General features: G+C 41.1%; 1 protein-coding gene across 1 annotated transcript in view; it reads left to right on the top strand.

Annotated features, from left to right (window-relative positions):
* Positions 1-5229: 5229 nt before the first annotated feature.
* The window catches only part of mapk8ip1a (mitogen-activated protein kinase 8 interacting protein 1a), a 29125-nt gene continuing 23190 nt past the window's right edge, over positions 5230-11164 (top strand). Inside the window, exon 1 of the mRNA XM_082542784.1 lies at positions 5230-5312. Within this exon, the coding sequence (XP_082398910.1) occupies positions 5241-5312 (72 nt within the window). The 5' untranslated portion in view covers positions 5230-5240. The remainder of the gene's footprint in view (positions 5313-11164) is intronic.

The following is an 11164-nucleotide window of genomic DNA, read 5'->3' as shown; positions in this document are numbered from 1 at the left end:
AATATACCGACGATTTGTCACGTCCCAAAGTGTTCCATGGGAACGCGAAAGGTGTCCTTCTGCGTTCATATGCTACGCGCTGGATTGTGGATTAATCTTAACCACCACCTTAATCATGTTAGATAGTACGGAGCCCCGCAGGGGACATGGGAGAAAAGAAATTAAGACGGACTTTTGCAAGATCTCGCAAAAGTTTTGCGAAATCTCGCAAATGTTTTGCGAAATCTCGCAAAACAAACTCGGGATCTCACAAAACAAACTCAGGATCTCACAAAACTTTTGCGAGATCTCGCAAAAGTTGAATTCCAACAATGGCGGCAGCTACTTAGTTGTAATATTACTCTTTCTGGGTCACAAAATACACTTTTAAGATATTTTGAGGCGTGAATGTAGTTGTGTAAACATCAGATATCTGCTTGGTTTACAAGACATCACATATTTGCAAAAGTGCTCCGATGTTTTCGGAGATCTGACACCCACCATCTTGAAGCTAACGGGAGGTCGAGACCTACTACAGCCGGGAGGAACACCGCTTTCCCGGCACATCGTGCCTCGACCTCCCGGTTGGCTTCGATCTGGCGGCCTCCGAAGAATGCGGCTAAAACTTTTGCGAGATCCCGAGTTTGTTTTGCGAGATCTCGCAAAAGTCCGTCTTAATTTTTTTTTTTCTCCCATGTCCCCTGCGGGGCTCCGTAAGATAGTGTTTTCCAAAGCGATTTGAGTAAAATAAACATACATGCGTAGATTTGTTCCAAACTGTTTTGATGTTTTCAAATTTTTCCAAACTCATAATATAGGGACATGTTGGGTGGCTGAAAGCGTAATATAATATAGGATAAAACACTTTTTTACTAAGTGTTTTATCCTATTGTAAAGTGTCCTTGGGTGACTTGAAAGGCGCTCATAAATAAAATTTATTATTATTATTATTATTATTATCATTATTATATCCACAATTTGTCACCTAGCGTAAAATGTTACGTCTTGGGACTGAGAACGTGTTGCACATTGTAGTTGTTTTGTGTCTTTTATGTTTTTTATTGTCACATTTATTTACTCTTTTTAATTCACCCAGTTTGATCTTTATTTTGTTCTATTTTATTTTCATTTTCCAATTTATTTTTTATTTGAACTAAGCGGAGTGCTCCGCAGGTGTCGACACCTGCACGAGAGATGTAGGCTACTGTTGCAGTTTAACCTACAGAGTTTATCTCGTGTGAAAGATGTCACATTACAAATTCCAAACTTGTAGTGTGACATTTGTCTCTACGATGGCTTATGGGAGGCATATCGATGCTGCTTTCCAGATGCCTCGGAACTCGAATGTTGGAACTTGGGAGTGATGTCAATCCCAAGTTAACCCAACACTTACTGATGTCATTTGCTCTTACACTGTGTTTTGTAGAGACATGATTAGTCTTTCTATCCAAGTTTTTTCTTTTTAATAAAATACCCTAGTAATTAACCATTGGTGACTAAATCTGTGAAGTCCATCATACTGAAAAGGAATCTTGGTTTTAAACATAGTACTGTGGTGGTTTGCTTACCAAGGAGGCTCAACAATGAGTCGTCTCTTCCAGGGTGCCAGTCAGGTTTCTCTCCCTGACATATAAACCTAGTTTGTTTTGCAAACCATACACAAAGGAAGCTCAAGCACTTTAAGACCTGACACTTTAAACATCAAAAGAAAACCAGCCCAGTATACTTTGTGAACACCAAGCAATATATTAAATGCTGCAATTGCACATAACAATTCCCAAAACACCCATCTACCAAAATATGTAGTTAGTAATTCTTCTACCCATTGATTAAACTCTTCATAATGATAACCTTTTTAATTTACCAGGTTTAGCTATAGGGAAGCCTTACAGGACCGAGCTGCAGACCATCTTCCTGGACTGTGCCTTGAAAATAATCCTGAAAACCACAGCGGTTTTCTCCTTGGTGTTTTACAAACACGAGGTAAGCTAGCACGGGAACTCACTGAACGAGGTGGCCAAGTGTTGACCGTGATGCGTTGCAACAAACTGATCATTTCCACTCTGATCTCTCTCGCACTTCATTCTGTGTGTTGGTCCATATGAAAAGGAGTGATTGGCTGATTGGCTGGTTTCATTTTTTGGAGGTTGGGCAGTTCAGACTCCTTGCATAGTGAATGTAAAAGAACACAGTTTTTAAAATCAGCTTTTTTCACTAGCCATCACTCAACAAATTATAGCTTTGTTACTTTGTGGGTTACATGATGCTGAAAATTATTATTAGTTCTTGTTTTTAGTACTTTGTACTATGTTTATTTGTTGTGTGTTGTGTCTGTATTGAGAGTGTGCATGTAAGGATGCATGACTCGTGCCTGCAGAACAGGTGCAAATAAAATAACCTGAACATGAACCAAATCTCCTTGTCCTCTTTTTCTCTTCCCGAACATGCACCAAACACCTTCTTGGCACTTTCCCTCAGCACTACAGCTATATTTTCCCAGTCATCTGGTAATACTTCCTTACCACTGAGAATCTGGCTCAACTTCTGGAATTCTGTGCAACATTCGTCCCTCTTCATCTTCAACCATTCATTGCTGCCTAGTCATATTCTTCCCTGCCACCACCTTACAGCCTCCTGTTTCTTTTGCACCATCAGCATTTGATGTAGTTCACCTGTGTGCTCCTTCCTCCACTCTTATATTCTGTTTCCCCATCTGTTTGAAGTATGTGTTCACCTCAGCTTTAACACCATACCACTCGGTTTCCTTCACCTACATGTTAACCCCAATCACCCCAGGGGACACAATCTACCACTTCATCCAGCTTACTCCAGAATTCCTTTTTCATATCTGACATCCAATCTGTTAGGCATACTTATTGATAACAATTAACAATATCTCTTTTCCAGCTTCAAATTCATGATCCTGTCAGACACAACACTATTTAGATACTTCTTTTTCAAGAATACCCCTACTCCTTTTCAGAATCAGAATCAGAATACTTTATTGATCCCTGGGGGAAATAATTTTTTGTTACAGTGCTCCATTATAAACAAACATTAACAAGACAGACAATACGCTAACTAAGAATAGTACTATATATATATATATATATATACATATATAAATAAATAAATAGCTGGAAAAGAAACACGTGTAGTTGTAGCAGTAAACAGTGTGTTAAGTGGAACATGCTCCTGTGACTGACCAGCATGTCATGGAGTGGGTGGGAGGTGTTATCCAACATTGTCTTTATCTTGGACAACATCCGCCTCTCCGACACCACTTTGAGGGAGTCCAGCTCCATCCCCACAACATTACCGGCCTTACGGATTAGTTTATTAAGTCTGTTGGCATCTGCGACCTTCAGCCTGCTCCCCCAGCATGCAACAGCATAGAGGATCGCACTGGCCACAACAGACTCGTAGAAAATCCTCAGCATTTTCTGGCAGATGTTGAAGGACCTCAGTCGCCTCAAAAAACAGAGACGACTCTGGCCCTTCCTGTAAAGTGCTGTGGTGTTTTTAGCCCAGTCCAGTTTATTGTCGATGTGTACTCCAACATTGACCCCCTGGATTGAAACAGGGGTCAAGTGTTTCCTGGTCTTCTTGAAGTCCACGATCAGTTCCTTGGTCTTTGCCACGTTGAGCTGCAGATGATTCTGCTCACACCACGTGACAAAGGAGTCGACCACAGCCCGGTACTCTGTCTCATCATCCCTGCTGATGCATCCAACCACCGCAGAGTCATCAGAAAACTTCTGAAGATGGCAGGTCTCTGTGCAGTGGCTGAAGTCTGTGGTGTAGAGGGTGAAGAGGAAGGGGGAGAGGACAGTCCCCTGTGGTGCCCCTGTGTTGCTAATTACCTTGTCAGACACACACTGTGGGAGATGTACATATTGTGGTCTTCCTGTCAGGTAATCAACAATCCAGGACACCAGAGAAGCATCCACCTGCATCGCTGCTAACTTATCACCCAGGAGGGTCGGCCTGATGGTATTGAGAGCACTAGAAAAGTCAAAAAACATGACCCTCAGTGCTCGCCGGCTGTTCTCTTCATAGAACAGTTGAATCCACCTCCAATGTTTCCAGCCTTGCTTTTCTTTCAACTGGTCTTCTGCACACACAGTATATCTACCTTGCGTCTACATTTAGAGTCCCTACTCTCACATCCACAATCTCACACCCCTTCTCTCTTGCTGCCTCCTAACATGCTTTTCCCTCTTCTTTTCCTTTGCTTCAGCCAACAGTACATGATTGGGCAAAATGGTAAATAAAACTTATTTGTCTAAGGATTAACATTCATCTGTCAGTTTTTTTGGATCAGTATATGGGGTTGATGTGGATTATGGTAAAATCACCAAAAAGTAGTTATGGAGATGACTTTCCAAGTGTTTTATAATGAAATTAATGATCTGTATACTGTTATTTACATGCTCCCTCCTCTGGCCTTGGTTTTAGTCACTGACTACTGTGAATCATGTGAAAAGGCTTGTTCGTGATGTTCACTGAATAACTAACTGATTTGTGGACTGTTGTTTTATTTATTTATTTATTTTTAAAATCTGTGTGTTTCACTAACTGGTTCTCAGTTTACTGGCTGATCTTTTCTTCAGCTGTGTTGTAGGCCGACTGTCTGGTTTGCTCACTGGGCTATTTCCTTTGTTTGAATTTTCATATTACTGTCTAATCTTATTTTACTGGGTCACAAGCACATATGCATGCCCACAACATCACAATGTTTATTAGCCTCAAATCAGAAAGCACCACAGGCAGATCAGTTGATGATGTCATGCTTTTCCCTGATTGGCTGGTACAGAACTCCCCCTCCTCCCTGCATCTCTGTTCTTTTCCTCCTCCTCTTTCAGCCCTCATTCACTCCATCACTACCCAACACCACCCACTTCTCTTTCTCCTTCTGTCTCCTCTCGTCTCCATTTCCACATCATCAGGAAGATAACTGTGGTGATGATGATGATGATGATTATGGTAGTCTGACGCTGTGGATGCCGAATGATAACGCAAGAAAGGACTGAAAGAGATGTGCCCTGAGGCTGAGCTCAGCGCTGATCGATGCTGAGAAGACAAAAGGAAAATAACGGAAAGAGAGGGAGGTAGAGGTGGTTGGAGGGTGGGGTGGGGGTGGGGGGTGGGGGGTCTGTCTGAGCAGCAGTGCGAACATTGGCTTAATAAAAGAGAAGAGGAGGGGGAGGGAGGGAGAAAGGAAGCTGTCATTTGTCAAGGGGGGATCCGTCTATGCTGTCATGGACAAATATCGACCAAAGAGACCAACTACCTTGGCCCTGTTCCCACAGCTGCCACAAGCCGGCACCCAGGTAGGAGGCCTGTTTTTAAAAGGAGCTGTGGGGTGCTGTGGAAAGTGTGTGTCATGGTTGGATTGTGTATTTGGAATGAGACATCTGAGCATCCAGCTGAATAACCGTATTTCTGTGCATTTCCGGGGAGGATCCAGTCCTGAGGATGAGACAGCAGTGGCTTGTTGTGTATCTGTGTATATTTTGTGTTTATGCGTGTGCTGGCACATAGTCAAATGCTGTAGATTCCTGTTTATTGATTGTTATTGTTTTTTTCACAAATTCTCCACACATGCTTTTATTTAGAGAGGCGGTCCTGATAAATCAGTCTGTATCATGGCAGCTGAACGGCTAGGGGTTGGGTTAGCTGGGGGATTTGCTCAAGGACACTTGGAAAAGCAGTTTTTTTGTTGTTGTTTTTTACCATCCTATTAAATATATACTTAATATAGGTATACTGCACTGCCTTGCCAACCTCGAATACCTTAACTAACTTCTGGACATTTGATTAAAATTACACCAGAATAATCTAGTCTATAGGATGGTAGCTAACACCCCTTCAGTGTTATCCCTTCTTTCTGTCATTGCATCTTCCTTAGCTTTGTTGAGTTACTTATGAGTCAACACATTCATATAGGTTATTTAAATTATACATATTTAATGTCATGTACAATCAAGTAAATTTACAGGGGCTGCTTTCTCACTCTCCTTCTGTTTTTCTGAGCAAACTCTTTACAGTAGTGACCTGAGATTTTACACAATTCCTTTTGAAAAACATACCTTTACCTTCTCAGGTAAATCTGAAATGGTCTGGTGGAAAGTATTTAATAAATTGGTATAAAGTAATTCTTATGTGCTTATGTTGCCTTTAAATTGCATGCTTTCAGAAGTTATTAAACTATAGATAAGTATATTTTGCTTGTAAACACTAACTTTCAGACAGCTTGTCTATTTGTAAGGTTTCAAATTGTAAAATAAAACAGTTAAAAGCTAAATCAAGCTAAAACCACCTAACATTTAACTAGTATGGTTTTTGTGTGTTCAACTAATACATTTTTACATTTTACATTATTTTTTACATCTCCTGTGGGCTCACCACCCACAGAATGTGCCATAAGTGTCCAGTGCCAGTGAGTATGTCAGCAGTCAAAAATGGAGGCCCTGGCAGTCCAATTCCTGACTACTAAAACTAGCTCTTGGTACATGAAACATCAGCTCTTTGGTGGAAAAGAAGCCCCAGCTAGTGCCTGACGTTGAGGAGATGGACTAGATAAAATAGGATTTACCTCAATGCATGGCATAAGCTCTGGAACCAGTCTTGCTGAGAGGAACTGAACTCTGTTGCAATCTGGAGTTACGCTCAGTGAATGGTGGTATGAAGGGGTAGGACAGGCAAGACAAGTTCTAGAAATTCTGTATATAAAAACTGTAAAAAGAATTAGTGAAAAGGGCAGCCCTGGTGGAGTCCAACAGCCATCTGAAAGAAGTTCAACATGCTGCCAGCATTAGGACCAAACCTCTCGTTATGATTATACAGGGACTGAATTGGCTCGTCCAGTGCTCCACGACCAGGATGAAAACTGCATTGTTCATCCTGAATCTAAGGTTCAACTAAAAAAAAGGACCCTCCTCTATAGTACCCTTGCCTAGAGTGCTGTGACAAAGTGTTTGCCCCCCTTCCCGATTTCCAATTTTTGTGTGTGTTTGTCACACTCAAATGTTTTGGAGCATTAAACAAATTTAAATATTAGACAAAGATAACACAAGCACGCAAAAAATGCAGTTTCTAAATGAAGGTCTTCGCTATTAAGGGGAAAAAAAATCCAAACCTATATGTGTGAAAAATGTTTTGGAAGGTGTGTGTCCCATTACATCTGCCATACAAATAACATAGCATTTCAGAAAAGGAACATGATACCAACAGTAAAATATGGTGGTAGTGTGATGGTCTGGGGCTGTTTTGCTGCCTCATGACCTGGAAGACCTGCTGTGGTAAATGGAACCAGGAATTCTGCTGTCTGCCAAAACATCCTGAAGAAGAATGTCCGGCCATCTGTTCTTGGCCTCAAGCTGAAGCGCACTTGGGTCCTGCAGCAGGACAATGATCCAAAACACACCAGAAAGTCAAACTCTGAATGGCTTAAGACAAACAAAATGAAGACTTTGGAGTTGCCTAGCCAAAGTTCTGACCTGAATCCGATTGAGATGCTGTGGGATGACCTTAAATAGGCAAGTTCATACTCGAAAACCCTCCGGTGTGGCTGAATTACAACAATTCTGCAAAGACACATGGGTTAAAATTCCTCCACAGTCCGGTAAAAGACTGATTGCTAGTTTTTGCAAATGCTTGATTGCAGTTGTTGCCACTAAGGGTTGTCCAACCAGTTATTACGTTTAGGGGGCAATCCCTTTTTCACACAAAGCCATGTAGGTTTGGATTTTTTTACCCCTTAATCACAAACACCTTCATTTTAAAAATACATTTTGTGTTTACTTGTGTCATTTTTGTCTAATATTTAAAATTTCTTTCATGATCTGAAACATTTAAATGTGACAAACATACAAAAAAAATGGGAAATCAGGAAAAGGGGCAAACATTGTTTTCACACCACTATAAAATTTCCCAGTGAACCACAAAGAACCACCATCCCAGTCTGCCAGTCCAGAGGCACTTCCCCAGACCTCCACACAATGTTGCAGAGATGTGTCAGCCAGGACAGCCCTACAATATCCAGGAACTCCAAGAACGCTCTGCGAATCTCATCTACTCTAGGGGCCCTGCAGCTGAGCAGTTGTCTAAGTAAATGAGTGACCTAACAGCTAGTGGTAGAACAGTCATTCCTCTCACCCCCAGAGTTTGCCTCTATCACAGAAGATGTGACTGAGGGATTTAAGAGATCTGGGAAGCTGTTCCTTCCACTGCCTGACTATAGTCTCAGTTGAGGTCAGCAGAGTCCCACTACGGCTGTGTGCAGTGTGAGTGGAGCACTGCTTCCTCCTCCAGTCACCTGATGGTTTGCCAGAATTGCTTTGAGGCTGACCAAAACTATTTTTCCATGGTCTCACTGAACTCCTCCCACAACCAGTTTTTGCATCAGCCACTGACAGAGCCACACTTTGCTTGGCCTGCAAAATGTAGAAATATTTGATGGTGCAGTTTCTACATGTTATGATTTTCCAGACCTTTGCTTCAAGAAATTTTCTCTAACTGGATCCCGTTATATTTTTTCTATATCTCTGCTGTAGATCGATGCTATTGATCAAAAACAAAACATAAACATTTGAGCTGCCAAATACACATTCTCCTTTCCATTACTGCATGTTTGCACATAGCTGTAGAAAGGAACGTCCATACATGTTTGCATACATGATTCTATGTTTGTTCATCTGCAGTATTCTGCAGGTTATCAAATCATGACAGAGGAGGGGATGTCTGGGTGGACGCCCTTAGTCAGAAGTGTCTCTCTGCTCTTTGCAGATGATGTGGTTCTGTTTGCGTCATCAGGAGGTGACATGATGACAAAGACAGAAAATGTTATGGATTAACATTGTTAATGTTAGGGTCATTTGTGTCACTTTGTGTCACTTAGTGGTTATTGAGTGTCTGTGGTTGTCTTTTAATATCCATGGTCATTTTTTTCTATTTTGGGAGTTATTTTCAGTGTCTGTCATTATCTTACATGATTGTGGTTGTTTTGTATCTCTTTTTGTTTGGTACCTCACTGACAGGGTAGTGTATTTCAATGCTATACATGAAAATAACATTATATAATGTATATTGTAGTCTGGTACAATGCCCTTAAAGTATATTCTTCACTAGACTTTGTATTTGTTATTGATAAAGGGTTTCCAGTGTAGGTTTGTAAGCTCCTCAGTCTGAAACAGCAAAATCTTTGAAACAGCAAAATCTTGAGTCTCTAAAGCCGTTTTGTGCTGTTTTGTTATTAATGTGCTGAGAACATTCTCTGAGTATATTCTGCACAACAAATGCACAAGAATAAAAAACACCTCTTGTCCCAACTATATTAAATATGAATGATATAGATTCTCTATGGACAGAATATATTACATGTGCAAATGTCAGGGTTCTGGGTCTTTGTCCCAGCCTTTTCAGTTTATTTAGAATTTAATTCTTTCTTTATATTGTAATGATTTAAGTTTCATACAATTTACACTTGAGGTTAGTCCTTTTCATCTCTCTGAGTTTATTGTACTTTCTGGTTGTCTATTAGGCACCCTTTGTGCCTTTGCCCTCGTCCTCTGTGTTTCTTAGTCATGTCGCTGTGTTTTGTCGCCTGAGTCTGTCTTGTTCACATGTCTGTTTCTTCCCTGTGTTTTCGTTTGTTTCTCAATGTGTTTCCTGTCTTATTTTTGACAGTTTCTCGTCCTGTGTTCAGTGTGTTTGGTTTTGCCTCCCCTGTCATGTCATGTCTAATTTATTTCTGCTGTGTTCTCATGCGTTTCCACTTCCCTTGTCACCTTTCAGTATATATATTGTCTCCGTCTTATTCAGCCCTTTGTCAGAAAATCTGTTAATCCTCTTTCTCATCTTCATGTTTCCAAGTCATCGAGGTCTCACTTTTTTCCCCTCTTATGTTGAACCCCCCTACTTTTTTGTTCAGTTTGAAAATTTAGTAGTTGTATCTTGTACTGCCAGGATTTTGTACCTGGGTTTAAATTGAGTCACGGTCATTTTCATAGACATATAGAGGTGCTCATTGTTGATCCTTGAACATTATTTAGTTTTGATTTTGTTCATTGGGCCTCACAGTTGTGTGTGGACCCAAACAATGTCAAGATCAGACCTAAGAAATCTGTCCCAGGGACCATTTGAGGCCAGGAAGTGGAAGAATCTGTTCTTTCAGGGCCACGTCTGCTTGGAGATAAACCAAATGCATCTGGAAAGGCCCAGCACTTACTCATGCATTTTTGCACAAACAATTTTTAAACAATTTTTTCCTTATTTTATTCTCACTTTCTCCATCTTACCTGTCTTTTTCTCAGCTTTCTCTGGTGGAGTCATCTGTATCTCTCCCTTTTTTCTACATGTATCACTATCTTTCTTTTACTTTTCTACCATTTTTTCATGTGTAACTTGCCTATCATCTGTCTGCATTGATTGGCTTAGTGGTGTCTTGAGGGCTTGCTTAACTCACATCCAGTTGGTCTGTGCATTCCCTTATCCACTAAACCCCTACCATAAAGACTACAAAAGCACCACCAGTTAAAATAGATGCGCCTCGTCAGGTTTTAAATCATAACCTTCACTTTTTGGCTCTAGATCCAAGTCCATATGTGACATTTGCCCAGACCCAGACCACAGTCTGCCTGTTGGTGACCTCTGATCCAGGGACTCCACTGTGTTATTTGCAGTGCGTACTGCCTGGAATGCACAGACTTGATTAGCTCAGTGATGTCTTGTGGGATTGCTTAACTCACGTCCACTTAGACCATTCATTGACGACCAGTTAAAATTGAAGCTTCACGTCAGCTTTTAAATAATAACCTTCTGTTTTGGCTGTGGCTCCAGCTCCATATGGGTCTGAATACAGGTCCACCTGTTGGTGACCTCTGGTGTATATTATAAAAAATAAAGACAAGTTAGGAGTGTGGATCAGAGGTTACCCTGATTACCCTCTCAAGGTGACCTGGCATTGCTCTGTCCTCTGGACCAGATCCGAAGCACCTTTGAGTGTGAGGTCATTTAGAGGGCTGGTCAGTGAGGGATTGGCATACCTTTTCGTGATGATGCCACACACTTCCTCATCAGTCCTCCTACCTCTTCCTGGCATTGCTGTCATTAGAGACTTTGGGCCTAGTTATGTACCTAATGTGATAGAAATAAGATTTCACACTTTTTGTGTTAGTAATCC

This window comes from Aulonocara stuartgranti, assembly GCF_965226115.1.
Source record: "Aulonocara stuartgranti genome assembly, chromosome: 7".
Lineage (NCBI taxonomy): Eukaryota > Metazoa > Chordata > Actinopteri > Cichliformes > Cichlidae > Aulonocara > Aulonocara stuartgranti.
Note: the sequence above shows the minus strand (reverse complement) of the source record. Positions and strands in the feature narration are given on the sequence as shown.